General features: G+C 40.9%; 1 protein-coding gene and 2 non-coding genes across 3 annotated transcripts; all 3 read left to right on the forward strand.

The window, feature by feature from the left end:
- Positions 1-10,982: 10,982 nt before the first annotated feature.
- Positions 10,983-21,398, forward strand: GatB (glutamyl-tRNA(Gln) amidotransferase subunit B, mitochondrial). Its single transcript, XM_065216846.1, has 5 exons — positions 10,983-11,134; positions 11,191-11,628; positions 11,687-11,835; positions 20,420-20,844; positions 20,913-21,398. The coding sequence occupies exons 1-5, from the start codon at positions 11,040-11,042 to the stop codon at positions 21,396-21,398; spliced, it is 1,593 nt and encodes a 530-aa protein (XP_065072918.1). The 5' UTR covers positions 10,983-11,039.
- TRNAG-UCC (transfer RNA glycine (anticodon UCC)) lies at positions 11,881-11,952 on the forward strand. Its single transcript has one exon. It is a non-coding gene; the product is annotated as a tRNA-Gly (tRNA).
- On the forward strand, positions 18,870-18,941 carry TRNAG-UCC (transfer RNA glycine (anticodon UCC)). Its single transcript has one exon. It is a non-coding gene; the product is annotated as a tRNA-Gly (tRNA).
- Positions 21,399-25,517: the final 4,119 nt, after the last annotated feature.

Consider the following 25,517-nt stretch of genomic DNA (forward strand, 5'->3'; position numbering starts at 1 on the left):
GATGAGTGGAAATGGGTCCCGACGAAGATGAATCCTGCGAACGAAGCGACCAAGTGGGGAAGCGGACCTATTTCAACGCTCAAATTGATTCCATGGACCGGATTTTCTGCGGCTTTCAGAAGAATGGTCGCGTTCCGACAAACAGTGTCCACTACAAACGAGAAAAATTCAAACCTATAGTCGACTACGGCAGATTCTCTCGCTGGAAAAGGCTGCTCCGAATGATTGAACTCAAGATCAAATCAACAGAAATATTCTGGAAGCCCTCAACAGGATGAACTACGAGCAGCAACGGTTACAAGGGGAAAAAAGAATGATAGAGAAATCCAGCGTGCCTACACCAGTATTTTCTTGTAATTGACGGTCAAGAACAGCCGAATTAGAACATCAGACCATATTCCGTATGATACACTGTATCCAGTTATACACCCCAAGGATAACCCAATCACTCTGCTACATATTGATTGGTATCACCGCATGGCAACATGGAGACGGTTGTCAATGAGATCGGGATAGCGTACGACTGACGTATGCTATCCCGAAACTCCGTTCTGTGGTGAAGAAGGTTTCCCGCAACTGCTTTGTAAAATCCGCAAGTCGTTACCACAAGTTCTTCCTATGGAACCTATACCGGCAGTCAGATTCACCGGTCATGTTCGTCCCTTCAGATATGTAGGAGTGGAATTTTTCGGTTCGCTCCTTGTGAAGATTCAACTGCAAAAAATGTGTTGCTTTATTCATCTGTTTGACGGTGCGCGCCGTTCATTTGGAAATAGCGCACAGCTTGTCAACTGCATCATTTATCTCATGTGTAGGGGGAGGAGAGGCATAGTGAGCATCCCGCAGTTTGGTCCTGGATCTCTAGCTGCATGAAACGAATCAACTGGTAGTAGGTCCAATATTGTAATTGTAATTGTTCAGTGCATAGGCTGTGCCTTCCGCTAAGAAGGCTTATCTAGGGACCAACCCCCTAGTCTATACACCTACTGTCCTTCCCGTTGCACTCGTCAGCTCGTGCGATACTCTAGACACACATGGGTGGTCGTATCCGGGTCCTCCCCTGGGTAGGCTCGTGTCCGTCCAGGTTCTGGTACATTAACTTATCTATATGCATGGTAATTATACTTTAAAAACTCACCTTTTGATTATAATGTCGAAAATGCTGAAACTAAATAAAGGTTAGCGATCCATATAAGGTGTGTGCTGCGACGGAGTAGTAATTGAAGGAAATGAGGTTCTGATGTGAAGTATAGGTAATTCTAAAATAGGTAAATCAATTAATCATTAGCTGCTAACAGTTACTAATAAATGGGTACGATAAATCACTCATCAATGAGTATTGCCACTCCCACTGAAAAATGGGCAAAACCTTAATCATAAATGGATATTCGATTCCTACCGTGTATTTAAAGTAAAGTTAGGATCTTATCAAGCAAGCACATACCTTTTACGATTCTTATCCTACTTACGGTTTCCTGCACATACGACTTTTCCTAGATACAAGCTTCGTCCAGTATACATTGGCTGTCTCCAACCGGCATGATCCTTTCTGTCTGCTTCCTCTTGCCGGTGCAAGTTTAATTCTTCTTTTCTTGTTCAAATTTTCTTTTTCTCCTATTGATCTTCTGGTCGTGTTCCCATTTGTCCTCAGGCAGTTAATATTAGTACATGATAGGAAGAAAGAAAGAAATAGAACAAGTTAAGTGTGAGCCGCATGCATTGGTTACTTATTTGGGTCATGGTGTTGTCTTCCCTATTTATTTGCCTCTATTCGCTCTCATATCGCAACGTTTAACTCTGGATCAACAATAGAAAAGGGCCCATCAGCACTCGTAAACAAACCGCTCCAAAGCCCCCCACTCACAAAGCGAAGGCCACCCACGCAAACCAACACCATCATCGGATAGGGGAAACTTCCACCTACACGAAGATGGTGTTGGCCCGCGTGAGCAGCCCCCGATCCGTGAGGAACGGGCCCTGGACGGTCTGCCCACAAATGCCGATGGGCCCCCCTCCATTGTTGATCCAGAACTCACCCCCTTCCCTCACACTATTATGGTCGGAAAAGAGAACCCATATTTAGGAATCTATCGCGAACTGCGATGCAGAAGATATTAATAGCAAACTAATCTGGAACTGGTCTAAGACATATGACCCAGTGAGTATTGACACCTAACACTGTTGTGAATGAGCACGGACGCGAGATTTACTAGAGTATTAAATGCAAAACGCAAATTCAAAATAAAACTTGACAACACATCGTCAATCCCCTTATTCTTGAGCAGGGTCTGACGATATGAATCTGATTTTTGATCAGTGAACGGGCCCCATATGGTACATTTTCTCACTATGAACCTGTCATTTCCAGCCTATCTTCTGAACTATTTAATAAATGGAAACCATAACATGGGTTACGCTTCCCCTAAGCGGGCCCTCCGCATCCTATCTCTGTCTTATCTCAAATGCCAATGCTTTGAATGTATCAATATATACATTGGAAATGACGTTCAATCAAATAAACCCATACCCCACTCACTTGGCCAGGCTTCAGAATCGTCCAGTGGGCAGTGCGCTCTACACTCCAAGTTCCCTTTCTTTCAAATTCACCCCAAATTTGATATTTTGCCCTTTTGAGTGTTGATTAATCACAATGAAACATTGTGACAGAGCACGGACTTGAGGTTACTAGAGTATTAAATAATCTAGGTCCTATTTAGGATTATATCTGAAAAATCCAAATTTGGCCAACGCCCACCTAGTAGGTCCAATATTATTATGATATTGATCCTACTACCAACCAATATGTTCCGAACGGCCGGAAGTCCAAGCTGGTGCACGGGATGCTCACTATGCCCCTTTTACCCCTACGCAGTCAACCGTCGTGGAACACTTAATATGATTCTTTTCAGACAACGGAACTAATTTCCAGGGTGTCGAGCGAATTCTTAGAGATCAGATCGACCAGGGACTGTCTGCAACCTTCACCAACGACTCTACGAAGTGGACATTGACGCCCCGCACATGGGAGCGCCTCGTGCAGTCTGTCAAGGTAACGATGGGTCGATGGGTGCTGCATACCCTGACGGAGCATTGAATTAAGAAGGATTGCAAACGGTGGTGTCGGAAGCTGAGTTAATTCGAGACCTCTGACGTAGCTGCCTCTCGATTCTGAAAAATCGGACGCCCTTATCCTTACGCCCTTGCGGTAAACATCGATTATCAACCTGGATTGCACCGGGAAACGTAGTGGCAGATCCAGCGTCAGACCGAGTTTTCTGGCAGCGGTGGTATTCTAAGTATTCTTTTATCCAGCACTGCCAGCAAACATCTTCTTGATTACTTTTTCGAAGGGTCGTATCAGCTTTTGTAAACAATGTATTTGATCGTTGATTTGGTGTAACTGGTAGCTCGTCCACGTATCCTAACACTACCATCAGAAGGGAAAATTTTCTCCTACCTGATAGTAGTATTAGTTACGTCAAACCAACGATCAAATGCATTGTTTACAAAAGCTGATACGTTCCTTCGAAAAAGTAATAGAGACTTGCTGGTAATCCGTCGACAAGCAAAGTGGTTCACCGAAGTTCGTGCCATACGTGAAGGCGACCTGGTGTGAACTGCTGAAGATGGCGTTCGTAATGAATGGGTGAGAGGACGCGTGAATATAGTGATCCAGGATAAGGAAGCAAGCGTTAGTCAAATTTTTGTTAGGACGTCGAGTGGAATGCTACGGCAACCAGCGTCTAAGCTCGCTGTTTTGGATGTGGGTAACGAATCTAATGCAACCTTGGGAGACACCAAGATGCACCCGGGGGAGGATGTCGCCGTGGAAGCTGAATCGGCAACCCTGCCGAGTGTAGATCACCGACAAACCGACATGAAACTTAAACTTAACTCTTGATCGAGAATCCATAACGGCCGATTCAAATGTGCAGCGATCCCATCTGTCAAAACCATAGAAATGTTTTACCTAGATAAAAATAATTTGTCCGAAATAGATTGAACACGAACCAACTCATAAATTTTGTACGCGTGTTCGTGGCTAGGATACAGAATGAGTGTTTACGCTAATCGCCAGCAGTTGCACCACAGAGGTAACTTTAAGACCAGAAGGTCCCGAAGAAACGTGCTCAACTTTTTGGCTCAGCTCTGGTACTCACTTTGGTCCCAAGCTAATCGAAGTACCCCTCGAAATATAGGCAGATACACGAACTCCTCTTTTTATCTGTCAAACTGTCATAGCGAATCAAAACAAAAATAATGTAGTACTAGAATTTCGACTAGAATGGAGTACATTATTCGTTTGCTTGGGACCAATAGGCTAGTCAAGTAGTGAGCCAATTTAAAATCGTTAGTATCGTATTGATTGTTGCTAATACCACCGACAAACCGACAAGTAGTGAGCCAATTTATAATCGTTAATTTCCACCGGTTGGTTGCATCGATCGAAGGAGGATGAGCTGTCAAATGCAACAATGATAAATAACGTTCAAACGAGCTCAAGTGAAGAAGTGTTTTTTTTTCCTTTAGAATGTAATTTACAATCGAAAATTAAATTGATATTCGTGAATTTGTATCTAGATCAGGGTACACCATAATTACTGATCATCTAAAGTAAGTAATGATAATTATATGCTTAGGCAAGGAATTAATGTATAGTAATTGTTTAAAGCGACACGTGCCTGAAGATCTAACTTAACTTTCTGGTGGCCTGTAAAGTGGAAAAAGCCCACTGATTTGAAAGTTTTCTTTGAAAAAAATTTGAAACCTAAACCAAACAGAGGAAATGGATGTAATGTCGGCCTAAATGCCCCTAATTTGAGCCCATACATAAATTCTGCAATCGATTAAATTTTCAATAGCGACCAAAAATATCCATTAGTACCGTCCCAATGACGCGTTCATCTAGATAAAATTGATAAATAGCGGATATTTAGCGATTGACCCAATCTTAGATCCATAGGGCAACATTAGAGCCATTTCCTCTAATCAACATTTACAGCTTTGAAACAACAAAATAATAAATACAGCTGTCAAACATCAGTGGATAAGATTTCTTTGGTCTCCGGCGACAATCACAATACCATCTTTCCAACTTGCTGATCCCGCGATTGACATCGGTAGGCACAATTTGTGTTGCCTTCTTCGTCAACAGTTGACAGCGTTTATTAAACATCACAAATTATCATTAAAGGGTGATACGGTCAAAATTTGGTCAATATCAACTTGACGTATTTCTTTCAATTTTGCATTTAAAAAACCTGAACACCCTTCATTTTGAAGGTGTGTGTGTGTAGAATGTTGCTCCTATTTTGATTTTGGAATTCACTCTTCAGTTGTCAAAATGCCGTCCAAGCAAGAAGAGCAGCGTATCAAAATTTTGCTCGCGCATCGCGAAAATCCGAGCTACTCGCACGCAAAGTTGGCAAAATCGCTAAAAGTTGCCAAATCAACCGTTACAAATGTAATTAAAGTGTTTGGGGAACGTTTGTCGACAGCCAGGAAGTCTGGATCGGGGGGAAATCGAAAACCGGAAGCCGCTGAGACGACAAAGAGAGTTGCCGGTAGTTTCAAGCGAAACCCTAACCTCTCTCTCCGAGATGCCGCAAATAAGCTGGGTGTATCGTCTACAACCGTGCATCGAGCCAAAAAACGAGCCGGACTATCGACTTACAAGAAGGTAGTGACTCCAAATCGCGATGATAAACAAAATACGACGGCCAAAGCGCGATCCCGGAGGCTGTACACGACGATGCTGACGAAGTTTGACTGCGTGGTAATGGACGACGAAGCCTACGTCAAAGCCGACTACAAGCAGCTTCCGGGACAGGAGTTTTATACGGCAAAAGGAAGGGGAAAGGTAGCAGATGTTTTCAAGCACATGAAACTGTCAAAGTTCGCAAAGAAATATCTGGTTTGGCAAGCCATCTGTACCTGTGGCTTGAAAAGCAGCATTTTCATAGCTTCCGGGACTGTCAACCAAGAAATTTACGTGAAAGAGTGTTTGAATAAACGTCTGCTGCCTTTCCTGAAGAAACACGGTTGCTCCGTACTGTTTTGGCCGGACTTGGCATCTTGCCATTACGGTAAAAAGGCAATGGAGTGGTACGCCGCCAACAACGTGCAGGTGGTTCCCAAGGACAAGAACCCTCCCAACACGTCAGAGCTCCGCCCAATTGAGAAATACTGGGCTATTGTCAAGCGGAACCTAAAGAAGACCAAAAAACTGCTAAGGGCGAGCAGCAGTTCAAGGCAAACTGGCTTTCTGCGGCGAAGAAGTTGGACAAGGTGGCTGTACAAAATCTGATGGCAGGGGTCAAGCGTAAGGCCCGGCAATTCGGATTTGGAAAAGCGGAAGCCTAACTGAATATTTTTCCTGAATTTTATACTAATTGAACTTGAAAAAGAAATTTAATTTGATTTTTTAAATAAACGATTTCACCGATTTACACGCGTTTTCCCTTGACCAAATTTTGACCGTATCACCCTTTAAATGTAGGAAGGAATCTAGTTTTTTAATGTTGTCTCATTTTCACCTACACATTAGATTAAGGAATTTTTCTACTCGAGGATCATTTTTAGGATAGAATTTCGCTATATAAGGGAAAAGAATTGTAGAATAAAGTTAGTTCATAAGTGATACTCAATGCGGCTGTATCGTTGTTTTCATCCGAAAACTCCTTGGTAAGTTTCTAGTTCAAGAAAAACTGTAGATTCCCAAAGTAGAATAGGCTCTCACAATAGTTAGAGTACTGGCTCTTGGGCATAAAATCTCAAAGGTATTTCTGAGCTAAAAACTATATTTCCAATTGATTGAGACTCTCTCCACTCAATAGGTACAGGCTCTCACCCTGGTAGAGCAACTAGCTTTGAGTCCTGCGGGAATTTCAATAAAATTGAAAATAGCAAGGTTTCCAACTTGCAGTTGGTCGAGTACTCCTTCGCCCGACAAATAAAATAAATTGTTAGCAGCGATAGCGTTCCTTCGCACGTGTAAATCGATCGCGTCGCTAACAGCTGGTCCGACACCAAAAACTGGAAGGACCAAAGAGTACTGTCCAGATTACGCTGCGGCTACACCAGATTCTCATACGATCTCGGATCCCGTGATGGATTCCACAAACAATGTATGGGGTGCTCAACCAAAATGCCAGTTGAACATCTCATAATAAATTGCCCTGCACATCAAAACCTCCGAGACCAATACGGTATCGGTCTCAGCATCAGAGACGCATTATCCAATGACCCAGACAGGGAAAGATCACTTCTCGACTTCCTTAAAGACACAGGCTATTATCAATATTTGTACGTAGAACCCCGCAACGAACAATGACACGACAACGAACGAACGACGGCACTTGGACAACACCAGCTCTCTAAATGACATGTCAAACGGAAGAACAACGATGACAACCCTGCAGACTACGGACATCGATTCTCTCTCTCTCGGAAATTAACCACAGCTTCGTTCACCTTCCTTACTGTTAAAACAATCGACACAGAACTCTGAGATACTTAAGCTCTGTAATTTATTTATTTTCTCTCTCCGGGAAACCCTCAGAAGTCCCAATCCTTCAAAGAGACGAACCAGCTAAAGGCTGTAAGTCTCTATAATAAAGCAAAAAAAAAATCACGGGTACAGATAGCCTGCCAAACCAGATATTTCTAAGCGAACTTCGACAGTTTTCTTAAAAAATGTCTGCCACCTTTCCTCTTCCGGTTGCCGTATAACACTCCTGCCCAGGAGGCTGTTTGAAGTCTGCCTTGACGTAGGTTTTGTCGTCCATTAGCACGTAATCGAACTTCGTCAGCATCGTGTTTTGTTTATCGCGATTTGGAGTCACTACCTTCTTATAAGTCGACAGTTCGGCTCGTTTTTTAGCTCGATGCACGGTTGTAGACGACACTCCCAGCTTGTTTGTGACATCTCGAACGGAGAGGTTGGAGTTCCTATTGAAACCGCAGGCCACTCTTTTTGTCGTCGCTGCGGCTTCCTGGCTGTCGACAAACGATCCCCGTTGGTAACAGTTGATTTGTCCACTTTTAACGATTTCTCTAACTCAGCGTGCGAGTAGTTCGGATTTTCATGATGCGCGTGCGAAATTTTGATGTGTTGCTCCTCTTGCTTGGACGCCATTTTTAAAAGTGAAGGGCAAATGTCGTGATAGGCGAATCCAATAGAAACTAAGCGATTGTTTCAGCTTCTGGCGGTGAATAGGGGAACCATCAAAAGAGTGATGAAGGTGGAAATTTTCACCGTAAATCATAGGAAAAGGGAAATATTGTCACCTTTACTGATTAATTTATCCACCGCAGGTGCTTGAAATCATCATCCACGTGGAATATTTTGTTTTCTGTATCGGGTTTGCAGTGATCCGGATAGTGCTTCCATATATTTTTGGTGAGAAAAATTAAGATTTATGAAATTGTCTCACCGGTTATGATCTTCCGGATTTTTAATGTGTGGTTATTTCAGTTGTAAATCAATTCAGATCTGTAGATAATCGAAAAATAAGACCACTCCCGATGGAAATTTGGAAGTTGTGCAATAAAATGAACATTATTTTTTAATTTGAAAATCGTCATTATGATGTAAACAATTGGATTGGATGACATTTCCTCTCAAAATCGGCTAGCGCATTCTACATTGGTGGTGCATGAAAAGAGCCTATAAGAATAGAGGCATCATTCTGCACGCACATACCTACAAAATGAGGGGCGTTCACGGTTTTTTAAATGCTCAATTAAAAGAAATGCGTCAAGCTTAAGTCGATCAAATTTTGATCGTAACACCCTTTATGAGGAATGAATAAAGTTTCTATCCGAGCAGTTTGAAGCTCGATGTAACTCGAGACGAATAGAGCATCTCTGAGAACAACTTGTAAGAACTTACTTCACTTGAACTCCTGCTTGAGTTTCATTGAATCCAAACATAGGGTAGAGAACTACTTCGGCCTAATCGCCCATTTTGGGCCTATCGATCAGACAACTTCAAATAAATCCATGATTTCAGAGTTAACAAGTCAATTATGCGTTTTGTACGATACATTAGTTAATAAGCTACCGAACGAAGTCAATGAGAACGCGTGATATGAAGGTTTGCACCCATTATTCCCAAAAACAAAAGAAGCGCTCCGACCGAATCAATTTTTATCTTCATCCGATAGGCCGAAGTGAATTCATTGGCGTTTCAATGGCGTTGCAATGCGTTAGGCCGAGTTTAGAATCCGTAGGCCGAGTTTGGCGTCAAGAAGCAGTGTTAGACTTTTGACAATATCTCAACGATTGGTATCTCTTTATCAAATCTTACGGTACGTACGGAAAGGTAAATAAATTTGGAAGCCATCAGTAATAATAACATTCCGTTTGGTGCTAAACTGCGCTAGATTAAGAAAGACTAAGTGCGAGCTGTGCTTAATAGGCCGGAAATGCGGTAGTTAACCCTATTTCATTTGAGCAACATCAACATATTAAAACTTGAGCACACAATAAAGAACTAAAATAGAGCAGTGCTTGTTTAAGAACCCACTCAATGGTATGACTGTTTGTTTGACCCAACTAGATCCAGCGTCGTTAACATTTGTCACGCCTTGCTCTGCTTATCTACAGTACTTGTTCGCTAACTATGGGCTAAAAGCGCAGCCCAGTTAGCGAATTCCCTGATTTTACGGTTTTTACAGGTAGTCGAAACCGTGATTTAGAAATATAACCCTTATCTTTTAACACTTTACCATTCTTGCATTTACATAAGACGCCACCCAGAGACGCACTAATCCACTAGTTTTTTTTATTGAGGATACAGTTGATGTAAATGGATTTTTACCGAGCATCTGGATCCCACTTCAATGCAGGGACGTTGGATTTTTATTGATCGTCTAGGCAACATTGAGTTCTTTAAGCAGAATCTCGCGAACACCGTACCGACAAATTGCGTCAATAGAACAAAACATAATCTTCTCACCGCATGATGCTTAAAAGCGTTTGATTAAATATCTGAAATGGAAAACAAAGAAGCGGATTACGCCGTTGTAACATTAGGGGCAATGATTCTTACAATTTAAAAATTAACTATATTATTGCTGATTACATCTGAAACTGGACTGCCCCAAAAATGCAAAAAAAAAGTGATAAAAGTGTACGGTCAAATCGTTTTGGTGCCTTCGGAACACTTATAGCTTGCATCAAAGATACCAAAACGATTAGACGGAAACTCGTACTATTTTCACACTTTTTTAATAACTGGAAACGTGCTTATCTGTCCAGTTTGGTGTGAAATGCGCAATAATCAAATCAAAAATTTCGTTTCCTTCCTAATGTATACCATTGTTCTAAGCTTGTTATCCCTTTTTACTCGGGATACTCTGCAAAGCAAAACAAAAGTGCACTTCGGTTCCGTAAGGTTGGCAGCGATTTTCAAAACAAAAACACCGGCTGATGCAGCAGTTCCCGATCACGGCGAATGTTTTTTTTTTAATTTTGATTTGTTCCCATTTCTAAATGAAGACCTTTCTTCATTACTGACTTTGTAATTAGATCAGTTCAAATGATGTTTAACAATCCGCTGCTGCGAGTAACCGTTGGGCCAGTTTATCACAAATTAAGGAAAATGGCTACTCACTTTTCAATCTTTTGCGATTTACGATCCCAGCTCAATCGGTCATTTTTGCATGCAATAATCGTTCAAGATTACACTTTTTAATCACACATTCAACACTGGTGGATATTTATCAGCTTTTTAAGACCCTTTAATTACATTTTAGGACACATTCACCAACGAATTCGCGCAAAAAACAAAACCGAAACGACCGCAACACGTTGCCCCGACGGCATCGAAATCACGAAACTGATTCGTATTCGTATACGTTGCATACGAAGGTGGATGCAACAAACAAAACTGCTCGAATGTTGCATCGCTCCTCTGCCACAGAGTCGTACTCATAGCAACACCGCGGTCAGTGGTTGCGCTGTCACAAAAAATCTTTCCGCAGCCGGTCTGCGAAAAAGTTCCTATAAATTTTCAGATAAAATTTGACAAAATAATGTCCTGGAATGCGTTGTTTCGCCGGAATTCCATTATTTTCAACGTTCGCCAACGGAATTATGCATCAAAAGCAGCTATCAAAGAAGTATCCAGGTAAGTGTTGCTTTGTTTTCTCAATATTTTTCCCCAATGTGTTAACCTGCTTTCAGACCGAACCGTTGGAAGAGCGTAATCGGGTTGGAAGTGCACGCTCAGATCCTAACCGCTTCGAAGCTGTTCTCCGGAGCGGAAGTGGCATTCTCTTCTCCCATCAACGGTTGTGTTTCCCTGTTCGATGCTTCGATTCCGGGGACGCTTCCGGTGCTGAACCGGAAATGTGTTGAACTCGGGGTGCGAACCGCGCTGGCACTGGGCTGCACCATCAATCCGGTGTCGATGTTCGATCGGAAGCATTACTTCTATGCAGATCTGCCAGCCGGCTATCAGATTACTCAGCAGCGAGCTCCCCTGGCGAGGGGAGGTCTGTTGACTTTTCCGGTTTTCATTCCGGGCGTCACCCGAAAGCCGTACTACAAATCGGCCCGACTACTCCAGCTGCAGCTGGAGCAGGACAGCGGGAAATCGTTGCACGATCCCGTGGAAAGGAAGTTCGTAGCTTTCGAGATTGACGGGGGTTGTGTGTGATTATATTTATTATTTTTTCAGGAGCCTAGTGGACCTCAACCGAGCCGGTGTACCGTTGATGGAGTTGGTATTCGAGCCGGATTTGGAAACGGGGGAGGAAGCTGCTGCGTTAGTTAAGGAGCTGATACTGATTCTCACCCGGCTGGGGAGCTGTTCCTGCCGGATGGAAGGTAGGCAAGGGTTCAAATAGCGCTTCGAGCAGAGGACCTGACAAGGCGTCGGTGGTGTAATGGTCAGCATAGTTGCCTTCCAAGCAGTTGATCCGGGTTCGATTCCCGGCCGACGCAGGATGTTTTTTTGCATTTAGCTTTGTTGATCAATTGTTTAGTGATGCCATTTCTTCGGAAACATGTGGATTTTCGAACCGCAGTTTCGACGAGACTTTCTACCAGAGGTTTCACTAAAATGAACCAAGAAAATTATTATTATTATTAGTTATTTAATAACTACAAATAACAACATCATCATGAATCCGATCGACTATGTTCATTTGTCGACTTGTCACTCCCAACATAGTTTACCCATTTTTGGGTAGGTTCAGTTTTGACCAATTTGGGTGGATTCTACCCAAATTTGGGTAGTTTTGAAATAGGAAGTTCATTTTAGTAAAAAAAAACTAACACTTCTTCCTTGTGTGGCACTTTTATTATCCGCCTTGGATCTACGGCGTAACAGATGGCGTTAGTATGTAAACGTCAAACGCAAGGGAATTGACGATGCACGCCACAGGTGGCAATACTACCAACTACGATACTTTTAATTTGACCCGTAAATGCTTGTTCGATGAACAATTGCGAGTGTTATGTCTGTTTGTCTGTGTTGCAACCATTAGTGAAGCGAAATATGAAGCCCAGCTGGGAAGATGCGTTCGAGATGCTTTGAGTCCAAAAGGACTCCCAGGTATTTGACCGAAGATTCTCGTGCTAGAGACACTCCGGACAAATTGTAGTTATGGATGAGCGGTGAACATTTGCGGGTAAACGAAATCACTGACCACTTTGATGGGTTTAATACCATACGGTTTTTCCTGCATCAATCAGCAAACGTTTCGAACTGTTGTTGTAAGAACTCGGCGTTTTCTAATGGGGTTGTTTAGGGGTATTGATGTTTTCGCATATTCGTAATCTACATTAAAAATGGAACCTAAATCCAAAATTTCATAAATTTTGGTGCACAAGAACTATGTTAAATCAGTGCGATTACATTTTCAAGCATCACCATTTTAGCACCCCTCACCATGGAGCAAACTGTCATTTAAGTGATATTAATGCCATCGAATTCAATTTATTGACAATTTAAAACTTGGTTTACAAATCAAGATGAATGTCTATGGGATCGATAAAATATATTTGTGCTCAGAAAAGGAAGCTCTTTCAGATGATGAATAAAAACAGGCATGTTTTTCAAAATTAAACTACCCAATTCCCCGTTAATCTCATAAATCTTGAAGTAATCTGCATAGGACTTCTCATAGTACCGTAACATAGTGAAACAAAAATGAGTTGGCGTCATTCATAAACACCAATAACAGTAATTGTCTCAGATTCCATGTGGTACACCAGATGTTACAGGAAACGAAGACGAAATATGGTTGCCGATGCGTTCACACATGTTACGTCCCACCAGCTGCAAACGTAGCCATTTGAGTAATCCAGAATCAACACTTAATTTGTTGTACTTTACTAGAGCGATTTCGTTGTTCATCTTGTCAAAAGCTGCTGACAAATCCATGTAGATTACGTCAATTTGGGAACCATCCTCTGAGATAAACAGGCGAGCAGCCGTGAGAAAGGAAATCCAGACCAATCAGCTCAAAGAGTTTTGAGGGCAGCTATGCCACATTTGGGAACACGCCTGATTCCGATGAAAGGTTGAACACAGTAGCAAGAGGTGCGTAGAGAGAGTGAGAGAGCGGATGCATTTATTCACCACTATAAGGCCTGTATAGAGATCGAAGCGAAGCGAAAACCTCATACAAAATACTAATTTTTTCACCTGCGTGAAAAACGCAATTGGCAAATTTTTCACTTCGCTTTGAACTGTAAATAGATACGATCCAGCGAAATCTAATTTTGTGGATCGTATCTTTTTCGCGCATGCAGCGCTAGCGAAAAGAGCAGCAGCTAAGCGAAAAGTTGACGTTTCGAGAAAGTGCGTATCTGTCAGATTTTCACTTCACCGGAGGTGTAAACTGATCGATTTCGTTTCACATGAACTGTAAACTGCGAAAAAATGAAACTGGAAAATGTTCCACAAACATTTTTTTACAACCTTTATCGCTAGCGAAATTTCATGATTTTTCGCGTGCTTCAATTTTCGTTTCGCGTCGATCTGTATACTAAGCTATAGACGGGATACCGTCAGGGTCAACTCCGGTAGAATTTTTCAATCGTCTGCTAGCGCATAGTTTCCCCGTAACGTGGGTAGATCACCTTTTCGTGATACGTTACGGGATGTAAGATCTACTACCGAATCTTAGTCCCGACTGGTTCAAACTAGGGGATCATGATTTTTCAGTAATCAAAGGAACGCATCTTAGTCCTTGTTACTTTTTATGGCTTGTTGATAGTGACAATACTCGGCTTTGTCCACCGAAGATGAACTTGAAACAAGCAAAACAAAATGAGTTAGTCTTCATCTATGTGACTCCTAATCTTCTATTCGTTGTTTTCTAGTTTGAAGTTGTTAAGACTCGGGTTCTGATGCATGGTCATTATCGGTGTCATTGCTTATTTTTGTTGCTAAGGAAGGAATCTGGTTTTGACTGACAAGGGGGCGCTCCTTTGGAGGGTGTTTCAACACTCCGAAGGGTATAAATAGCGGGACCTTTCAGTTAGAATCGGTTCCTTGGGATGAAGGCAAAAATGACAATTGTATCAAAACCGAAAACTTCATCATTTCTCAATAGTGATGGAGTAATACGACATGCACTAAACTAAGGACACGGGGTATGCTAATGTTTGTTTAGGCCGTTCGCAATACTGAGTTGCAGTTACATTATTCGAGTACTATTTTGTACCAGATTTGCCACTGCTCAACTATTCGGTTTTATTTTTGAGCGGGTTTGAAACACAAATGGATCTCTGTTTCAAATTTCTTTGGATGTATTTAATGATGTTTCTCGTAAGGCAGTTCACAATGCTGAGTTTCAAAATTGTTTCAAACCACTCGTTAGTTCTAAAATTTGAAACTGTCAAAAATGAAACTGCAACACGGTCGGCGCAAAACACAGTTTTAAGAGGTGTTTGGTATGCATCCCCACATATGTGTGTGTGTGTGTTTAAAGTTTGTTTGCTTCGGTGATTTTAGCAGGAATCTGATCATCTGATAGTATTTGGAATAAATTAGGAGCAACGTGGTATCACAAGAGAATATCTTAGAGACGTGATTTGTATTATTGGACAGTAGAAGATCTTCAGAATAATCGATCAACCAGAAGTATTGAAAACATATCCAGAGCAGTTTTTGGAGATCTCTGATCGCCTGAAGATCTTCTGGTTTCCTGAGAGGAGAGACAATATTTGAATTGTTGGACAGGTTGGGATTTTCAGAATAGTACCTGATCAACCAGATGTCTTCAGTATAGTACCTGAACAGCTTAAAGAGTTGAGATGTCGGATTACCTGAAGGGTTATGAAATAATTTCTGAGAAAATATTTTAGGGATGTGATTTGGATTGTTGATTATTTATAGAGATCACTGATCTCCTGGTGGCCTTTAAAACAATTTCTGAGCAACCTGGTATCTGACAGACTTGATTTAAGTTGTTTCACAGTTGAAGATCTTCAGAATAATACTTAAACAACCTGAACCTTAATCTCTGATCACCTTCTATGGTCTTCGGAATAATTTCTAAGGCAAATTTGTAACATGAGAGAACATCTAATAAACGTGATTTGAATTGTTGGATAGTGGAAGATCTTTAGAATAATACCTGATCAACCTGAAGTATTGAAATAAAAATGTAAAGAGGACTTCATGGATATCTCAAAACATCTGAGGATCATTGGAATAATTTCTGAGCATCCTGATATCATATAAGAAAATATTCATTTGATTTAAAAGACGCAAGCGCTTTAATGCAATTCTGTAAAGATCCATGCATTTCCCTAGTTCTATAATATACTATGAAATTCAAAGAACTTCATCTTGGGAGGAATGGAGCAAAGTAAAATAGCGTCTAGTCCGTTAGAGCGACGACGAAAGAAGAACGAATTTTATTCAAATAACTCATGGCTAACTTAGACCTATATTATTTCTATACTGCAGCTCTTCACGTTGCCAAATGCACCGCTTCACTTCAATGATTTTTCCCGATCTCTTATGAATTACGTCTCACTGCTTTGAAATTACTTAAACTTCAATGATACTCCCTGAAACTTTTTAAAAATACAAGTTCCATAAAGTTTACTGTTCTCTATGAAGTGCTCCGATTTGTGTGTGAAGCTCTTCGTATTTTTATGCAGTTCTTCGAACTTCTATGAAATATCCCAACCTTCTCAGAAGTTTCCACAACTTCTGCAAAATTCCCACATTTCTATTGAATTCTCTCAACTACTGAAGTTCTCTGAACATTTAAGATAAACATCTATAAATACTTCCTACCAATTTTGAAACAGAGTTCCATTCATGTTTCAAATCTGCTCAGAAATAAAACAGAATAGTCGAACAGTTGCAAATTGGTGAAAATAGTGCTCAAATGATGAAACTACAACTCAGCATTGCGAGGGGTGCGTTTCTGTTCAAATTGAAGCAGTGCATATAAAATACAACAGCATAGCGAAAGGCCTAAATGTTCAGAAAAATTAATTGAAGTTGAGAAGATTCAATAGAAATTCGGGAATTTTACCGACATTTTGGAAATTTCTGAGAGGTTTGAGGATGTTTTATAAAAGTTCAGAGAACTTTGTTTAAATAACGAATAGCTTCACCAAAAAACCGGAGACATTATTAGATAACAGTAAACTGTATAGAAATTGTATTTTAAAAAAATCAATTCAGGTCATTTCAAAGAAGTGATTTTCATAAAAGATCGGGGAATACCATCGTAGTTCTAGGAATTCCATAGTAGGGGAAATATTTGTAATGTCGGCCTAAGTGTCCCTAATTTGGGCCCATACATAAATTCAGCAATCGACTCAATTTTCAATAGCAACCAAAAATATCCATTAGTACCGTCCCATTTCCCCTATAATTTTTTTTAATATCTTTATTAAGGAGACTTTCAGCTATGGGCTGGTTCGTCTCCGGCATTTCATAGTATATTATAGAACTTCATAGGAATCCATGATTCTTCACAGAATTTCATGAAAGCGCTTGGGTCTTTTACATCAAGAAGATATTCTCTCATATGATACCAGGCTGCCCAGAAATAATTCAAATGATCTGCAGGTGTTCTAAGATCTTCATGAAGTCCTTTAGATATGTTTCCAAGACTTTGGGTTGATCAGGTAACATTCTGAAAATATCCAACTATCTAACAATCTAAATCACATCTGTCAGATATCCTCTCATATGATACCAGCCAGCTAATAAATTATTCCATGTGTTTTAAGATGTTTATAAAATCCATTGGATACTTTTTCAAGACTTCAGGTTGATCAGGTATTATTCTGATGAAGATTTCAAACTATACAACAACAATTCAAACCACATCTCCCAGGATATTCTCTCATGCTACCAGGTGACTCAGAAAATATTCCAAAGGCCGTCAGGTGATCAGAGATCTCCAAAAACTTGTTGTTCTCATATCTTCAGGTTGATTTATTATAATTTTGAAGATCTTGAACTGGCCAACTATTTGAATCGCGTCTCTCAAATATGCACCCACGATACCAGGTTGCTCAGAAATTGTTTCAAAGACCATCAGATAATCAGCAATGTCCATAAATAATCATTCTTTCTTTACGTGTTTCGTCAGCAGAATCGTCCGGGACCTCTTCTCGTGGTTCGAACTCGTTACCTGACACTGGATTACACATCACTGAACCAAACCAAATTTGCACACGCTCTCATATATGTAGATGAATACCAAACACCGTTCAAAACTGCGCGTTGCACTGATCGTGTTGCAGTTTAAATTTCGACAGTTTCAAATTTTAGAACTGTCGAGTAGTTTGAAACAATTTTGAAACTCAGCATTGCGAACGGCCTTATATTGTTCATTTAATGGAGGAACAAAAACAATCTCGTAGTGCTACGTCAATAATGCGGTCGTGCTTCGGACCAGTCTTGTAAGTGGTCACAGTAGTCGACACATTTTCTGTGATAATCAATGCCTTTGATACTTGAAAAACAAGCTATCATAGCCAGTAGTAGCAAATTAAAATGTCATATGACAGACTCTGTCATACGACACTGTCGCCGCAGACCGTCACGAATGTATGTATTTTAGTTTTTATAATAATATGAGCTGCTGATGTTGTGCTTGTTTGAATTCTGAAAATAGCTTATGGTTTAATTTCCACAAAATTGAGGAATTAGAACGAAATCACACATGTCATATGATAGTAATTTGAAGATTTTCTTTTTGCTCGAATGTTATTCTACCGTTTGTGATGTGTGAGGAAGACGACGTTAGAGCATGAGTGTACGCATAGAAACGGAATGTCGTGCACGACAACGAAGCGAATGTAGTAAAAATGTCAACCATTTCAACCCCTGCTTCGGACACAATCCATAACTTTTTTTAATCGTGGATTTGCACAAATTTGGTGTGAATTTCCAACTTTCAAGATTGTGGACTGATTACTAGAAATCCACAAGTTGAAGAAATCCACCAAGAAAGATGTTCATGATTCTGGACCATTAATTTCTAATTTACCTAATAAATCTCAACAAAAATCTGACACCACTGGAACTGATTGATATTCAGATAGTTCTCACAATTAACCATTTCATTCGAGCAGATAAAATGACGTTTACTACCACTCGAACTTTGAAATGAAACATTATTTTGAGAGTTTTTCTTCTAGAACCTCGAGAAAAGTAGCCAACATTTGTGCGTTTCATAAAAAAATAGAAATTAGTTGGTTCAGTTTTGTGAAATCGCTGGTAGAAAGTCACGCCAAAACTGCTTGACAAAGTGGTCAATAGATTTTCACCCTCACTGCGACTGCGCAGTTGCAAGAACGATCGATCAGAAATATTGCAGGCTTGTCATACCCGTAGAAACAAATGTGCTATTTTCTCCTAGATTGACAAGGCGTCGGTGGTGTAATGGTCAGCATAGTTGCCTTCCAAGCAGTTGATCCGGGTTCGATTCCCGGCCGACGCAGGATGTTTTTTGCATGTCTGCATGGATCACATCATTCGAGCAGTTTAAAATGACGTTTCCTAGCAATCGAACTTTGACCATGGAGAACAATATGTTGATATTTTGTCTTCGAGAACCTCGAGAAAATAGGTTCTTATTTATGCTAAGGTTGAACAATCTAGAATTTATTGCTTCATTTTCATAAAATCTCTGGCAGGAGGTCGTCCCAAATCTGCTACGAATGTAATGATTCTGTACAGTCTTTCCTATATGTACAGTCGGACAAGATTCACGAAATCCCTCCAGACCCAGACGCACATACATCCTCAAATTTTGTCTTGCTGATGCGATTTCTCATATTCAATTTGATCAAACTGTTGAGTTAGAGCAAAGACATCATATCAAGTTGTTGATATGGTGTCTTCGGTTAGAGGGAACAAAGACCTATCGATTGGGAATGTTTTATACGCGTGTTGAATCCGATTTTAACATTTTACGATTTTACGATTTTACGTTAGTAACAAAGGTAACTCGGGGAAATCGCTCTATTTCTAACACCAAACGTCAGATATGTTATGTGTGAAATTGAGGCGATCTTTTCACTGTGAAAATTTCAGCTTGAGCCGATGCGGTTTATCAAACCAGATATCAACCATTTAATCGGATAAGCCAAATCTTGCCAACCAGAATTTCAAATAGATCTGAAAATTAAATACGAAGCTTCCGTCTCTGCAGCAAACATTTAGATTAATTTTGAACTTTGTATGTACATTAAGTAGGTCACCAGATGTGGTCCCTTAGAAATGCAAAGTGGTAAAGCAAATTGTATGACAAAATAATTCCGTCAATCGTGTCCTTCCTTGTATTTAATGGCCATATTAGGACGGTTGAGCAACAAACATTTTCCATAGAGCTGCAGGTTAAAAACGAAAAACGTACACGAAACGAAAATCAATTATTTTCTTCATGTGTTTCACTTATACATTTTTGCCAAAACATCAGCCTTATACATTCCTTAAGACAAACCACATATGTCCTATAAGAATGCATAAAAGGTAACTTCATTTGACACATGATCTTCATTAACTTTTAGCAAGGCGTCTGCTTATTAGTTGACTTATACATTTTATGAATAATCAGCAATAGAAATTTGCCAAAAGGTATAAGGAGATTTCTATCCATACCAAATTTCCAACTGCTCGAATCAATTAATCAATTTAGCAACTGTTTTGGTAGCACTGTTACTAGACTTCTATTTTTTACTTCGAAAGTCGTAAATCTGGCCAATGAGCAACGTTCTACCCCATTGAATTCAAAAATAACTTTATGGAGCGCAGTTTGACATGTCTCGGTAGCCGTGATCGTCTAGTGGTTAGGACCCTACGTTGTGGCCGTAGTAACCCAGGTTCGAATCCTGGTCACGGCAGTGTGCAAAAAAACACTGTCGCGGGGAGACGATTTTTTTTTACCTACCTAACTTCTTTTCCCCCGTCCCCCAGAGGGTGCCCTTCGAGTGGATGCCAACATTTCGGTGCACAAGGAAAACACTGCCCTGGGCACGCGAACCGAAGTCAAAAACATTGGTTCCGTCCGAGCCGTTGCCCAGGCGGTTGAGTTCGAAATCGAACGACAGATCGGCATCCTGGACGATGGTGGCAGAATCTTCAACGAAACTCGTGCCTGGGATGCCACCGGGAAGCGCACGATAGCGATGCGTGACAAGGAAGTGGTTCAGGATTACAGGTTTATGCCGGAACCGAACCTACCGCCGCTGCACGTGAACGTCGTCGAAGGCGAATGTGATGCCGAAAATGTGGTTGATGCCGTCCAGATTGGTGCAAACTTGCCGGAACTGCCGGAGGAAACGCGCAAGCAGCTAGTGGAAGTACACAACCTCACACCGGAAATGGCCATCATTCTAGTGGTAAGATTCATGATACGTGCTTTGGCGCTCAGTAGTTCCCTTATGTTTTCCCTTGTTTAATTTTCTAGAACGACATGACCTTGCACGGTCACTTCCGTTCGATACTGGATGAACCGGGCAAAATGCGCTCCCCCAAAACGGTGGCCAATTGCCTAGTCAACGAACTGCTGACGATTCTGAACAAGAACAAACTCGACATCGAACAGTGCCGGATCTCGTCCGCTCACTTGGCAGAGGTGGTGGACATGTTCGACGGGAACATCATCAACCCATACCTGGCGAGGTTGATTCTCCAGGAGGCGCTCGACCAAGAAGGAGCGGAAAGTCCTACGGTGATAGCCCAGCGCAATGATTGGCTGATGATAACCGATTTGGCCCGGATCGAGCCACTCTGTAGGGACGTGATTGAGAAGAATCCAAAGGTGGTGGAGAAGTACCGGAAGGGGAAGGAAAAGATGCTGTTCGCGCTAGCCGGGGAGATTGCCAAAGCGACGGACCAGAAGGTAGATATGGCCAAGGCAGTTGATTTGCTAAAGAAAATGTTGAAAAGTTAATCGAAGTGGAAAAACGAATAAACAGTCGTAATTTGTTATTGTTTTTTTTTAATATGTAGCGCTTTTGAATGTGCGTAGTGCACCCGCTCTCGATAGCCGTGATCGTCTAGTGGTTAGGACCCTACGTTGTGGCCGTAGTAACCCAGGTTCGAATCCTGGTCACGGCAGTGTGCAATAACACTGTCACGGAAGAGAAGGATTTTTTGTTCATTTTCTGCGCACGCCTAATAAATCTAGATAAACATTTTAAAAGGTCTTATCTGGATTGATCGATTCTCTTCATCGACTTTCTCTTTTGTCAATAACTCAGCTGAAAAACCTTTCCCTGTTGTATTTGACGTTGTGGATGCTAGATAAGAACCTTCTTTATCAAACTATGTGGTAGAATTAGCGCGAAATCTGTTTGCATAGCAGTGGTTATGAAAAGAGAAAGTCGATGAAGAGAATCGTTAAAAGTAGATAGGACCATTTGAAATGTTATTGTTATTTTGCTTAACGCGCTTAACGACGTGTTCTGGGTATCATCCAAACCATTTGTGGAATAGCTCTATGATTTGGGTTATCGTTCGCTTATGGTATTTTATAGCGTTTTCGGTTGCTTTTTTCGTAAATTATATAGGTACTGTAACATCTTTCCACGAAAGCCAATAAGGTTGAGCTTTTCACCTTCCTCATTCATTCTTTTATTTAACGTCGGTCTCTGTTCCGCAATCTAGTGCCAATCACCGACGGACATCGATTACCATCCATTGACGGCAATCGAATGTGCAGGAAGGCAGCTTCCACACCTGCGTAGGATATCGCACCCATTCAACACACATGGGCCGGAACCAACGGCTTTGCTTCCCTTCCGACGGAAGACGTGACCTGAGATTTTTATGCCTCAGAAATATTTTTACTTTAGACTCACCCTGTGCTACAATGTTTATTTTTAGAACTTGTCAAGATGTGCTTGTGCCATGGGCTGCTTATGTTAGAAGGGGCATCTGACATTTCAATTCGAGCAGATATTTAAATTCACGGAAATGAAAAACAACCCAACATTGAGTTCATTGCACCTTAGAGAAATAATTATAATTAATATAATTCAGTGCCAACATTTCAAAGGGGCGTAATTGCATTTGTAAACAATGGCTTTAGCCGTCGATTTCTCGCGAATAAAAGCTCACGAATGAAAAATAATAACACCAGCAGGTAGAGGAATGTCTCCTCTACCAGCTAGCATTGCTATTTTGGATAGGTAAGATTTCATTCACGAGAAATTGACGGCTAAAGTCATTGTTTACAAAAGCAATTACGCCCCTTTGAAATGTTGGCACTGAATTCTTTCTCTAAGATTTAACGACTGCAAAAACACAAAAGGGGGGAGGTGGCTGTCAAATACGAACAATCGTCGCCTACCTCGCATAACTGGTTCCAAATGTAAACAAGCCATAAGAAACCTACAGCGTTTGTTTTCGTTTGGAACCAGTTTCATATAAGAATGATCAGTAGGCTGGTTTGACAGCACGTCCCCCCTCAGCAAAAAGATTACTCAATTAATTAACCATTTCATTCGAGCAGATAAAATGACGTTTACTACCACTCGAACTTTGAAATGAAACATTATTTTGAGAGTTTTTCTTCTAGAACCTCGAGAAAAGTAGCCAACATTTGTGCGTTTCATAAAAAAATAGAAATTAGTTGGTTCAGCTTTGTGAAATCGCTGGTAGAAAGTCACGCCAAAACTGCTTGACAAAGTGGTCAATTTTATGACAATTTCTAGATAAACATTTCAAAAGGTCCTATCTGCATTGATCGATTCTCTTCACCGACTTTCTCTTTTGTCAATGGACCACTTTGTCAAGCAGTTTTACCGTGACTTTCTACCAGCGATTTCAAACAATTGAGCCAACAAATGACTATTTTACTCAGAGTCAATGTTATCATAAGAGTCCCGCCAAGAGTGAAGCCAGAAGTACCAATCGAACTGTCAAGCGGGGTACCAAACAAGCAAAGTAAATAAACACTATTGTTCCCACAGCCTGTGAAAAACAAGTATTGCATTCATTACTGACAATATTTTAGTAATTTGAGATGAAAAACATTTCTCCGCTTTATTTAGTACATTGTGGTATTTATAAGTTATACCAAGCACTTGTTTGAACATTTTTCAGGTTCTATAATTGTTTTTGTCTCCGCGAAGCTCCGTTATCGGCATAAAATTTTTCACTTCTGAATGAAAGTCATGCGATGCTAACGCAAAAAATCTGGTTGCCGTTTACTCTGACGAAAAATTAATTACAAACAGTGCTGCTTGTTCGCAACATTTTCTCTTGGTGGGACTCTTATTATAACATCGACTTTGATTTTACTATAAAACGCACTACTTTTGGCTACTTTTCTCGTGGTTCTAGAAGAAAAACTCTTAAAATATTGTGTTATTTCGAAGTTCGAGTCATTTTCAACTGCTTGAATTAAATGGTTAATTCAGCTGCTAAACTTTTCCCTGTTGTATTTGACGTTTTGGATGCTAGATAAGAACCTCCTTTATCAAACTATGTGGTAAAATTAGCGCGAAATCTGTTTGCATAGCAGTGGTTATGCAAAGAGAAAGTCGATGAAGAGAATCGATCAAAGCAGATAGGACCATTTGAAATGTTCATCGAGATTTGAGATATCTTTCGGTAAGTTGAAAGAGTTTCGGAAAATGTTTGATAACTACTGAGCAGTTCCATGAGCATCCGGAAACATGAGAGAAGTTTCGAAAACTTCAGGAACATTTTGATCTACTTCAGAAAAATGGTAGGAACTAACAAGATGTTATAAGAACAAAGTCCACAAAATTTTATAGAAGTTGGGTCATTAGGAGTCCCTCCTCCAAATTTCGGGACCTTTAATGAAGGTCCAAGAACTCATGGATAATTTTTAAAACTTTATGTTAGTTCCATTAACAAGAATTTCATAAAAAATTAAAGGAAGTTCCTAAAACATCAGGGTGATTCCAAAGATTTCCAGAAAACTTCGAGAACTTCACTGGATATCAGGAGCCAAAGCGAGTGAAAATTACAAGAACTTTACAGAATTTACGGAAACTACAGTTGAGATTAAAGATCTTTAGGGAGGCGACGTAGCTTGTATACAGAACGTAGCTTGTATATAGAAGTTCTGAGACTACAGGGAATTTCCATGCCGGAACTAATAAGAACAAAAACCACAACATTTTAAAGAAGTTGGGACGCCAGACAGGAAAATGATGTAAATGAAGTTCCAAGAACTTATGGACATTTTTTAAAACTTTATTTATTAGAATTGTAGAGAGTAACTGAAACACGTCTTTATCGGTTGACGTTGAACAGTGGAATAAAAATTTTATTCAGAAACTTAGCAACTAATAACAAGTGCATATAGCGACGCGAATTACTGGGTTGCTACGATCACAATACTCCTCCCTAATCCGCGACGCCAGTTAGCTTCCGAAACTTCTGCTGCTTCTGAACGGTCATCGGCTTCGTGAACCCATCGGCTGGCTGTTCCGTTGTCGACGTGTAGCTCAGTTGGACGACACCATGCTGCAGGCTATCATGCACGAAATGGTACAGTATACTGACGTGCTTGGTCCGGGGGTTATACGAACCGTTGTTGGCGATGCTGATTGCCGATTGATTATCGCAGCACACGGAAATCGGTTTGGCCTCGCAAAACTGCGACTGCAGATTACTCCACCACATAGCTTCCTGGATCGTGCGAGACATGGCCATGTATTCCGCTTCACAGGACGAAAGGGCTACGGTAGGCTGCTTCTTGACGTTCCACGAGATCGCACCTCCCTGCATCATGAACACATAACCGGTTGTGGATTTCCGGTCGTCCGCATCTCCTCCCCAATCGGCATCGCTGTACCCAACTATGTCCGCTGGACCGCTTGTCGAGTACTCTAGCTTCTTGGTTATTGTACCTTTCAGGTACCGGATTATCCTCTTCACCGCTTCCCAGTGAGGACGGCCAGGGTTGGCACTGTACTGGCTCACAACGTTGACGGCAAAAGCAATATCCGGTCGGGTGACTTGAGCTGCAAACGACAAACACCCGACTGCTTCCTTGTATGGCACTGACTTAATTTCTTCCATTTCAGATTTC

Source organism: Ochlerotatus camptorhynchus, unplaced genomic scaffold (assembly GCF_037179485.1).
Source record: "Ochlerotatus camptorhynchus isolate MF236.1 unplaced genomic scaffold, CSIRO-AGI_Acam_v1.1 ptg000069l, whole genome shotgun sequence".
Lineage (NCBI taxonomy): Eukaryota > Metazoa > Arthropoda > Insecta > Diptera > Culicidae > Ochlerotatus > Ochlerotatus camptorhynchus.

Coding starts and splice junctions, on each gene's coding strand:
- GatB (XM_065216846.1), top strand. CDS start 11,040: ATGTCCTGGAATGCGTTGTTTCGCCGGAATTCCATTATTTTCAACGTT. Junction 11,629..11,686: donor CACGATCCCGTGGAAAGGAA/GTTCGTAGCTTT, acceptor TTATTTTTTCAG/GAGCCTAGTGGACCTCAACC. Junction 11,836..20,419: donor CTGTTCCTGCCGGATGGAAG/GTAGGCAAGGGT, acceptor CCCGTCCCCCAG/AGGGTGCCCTTCGAGTGGAT.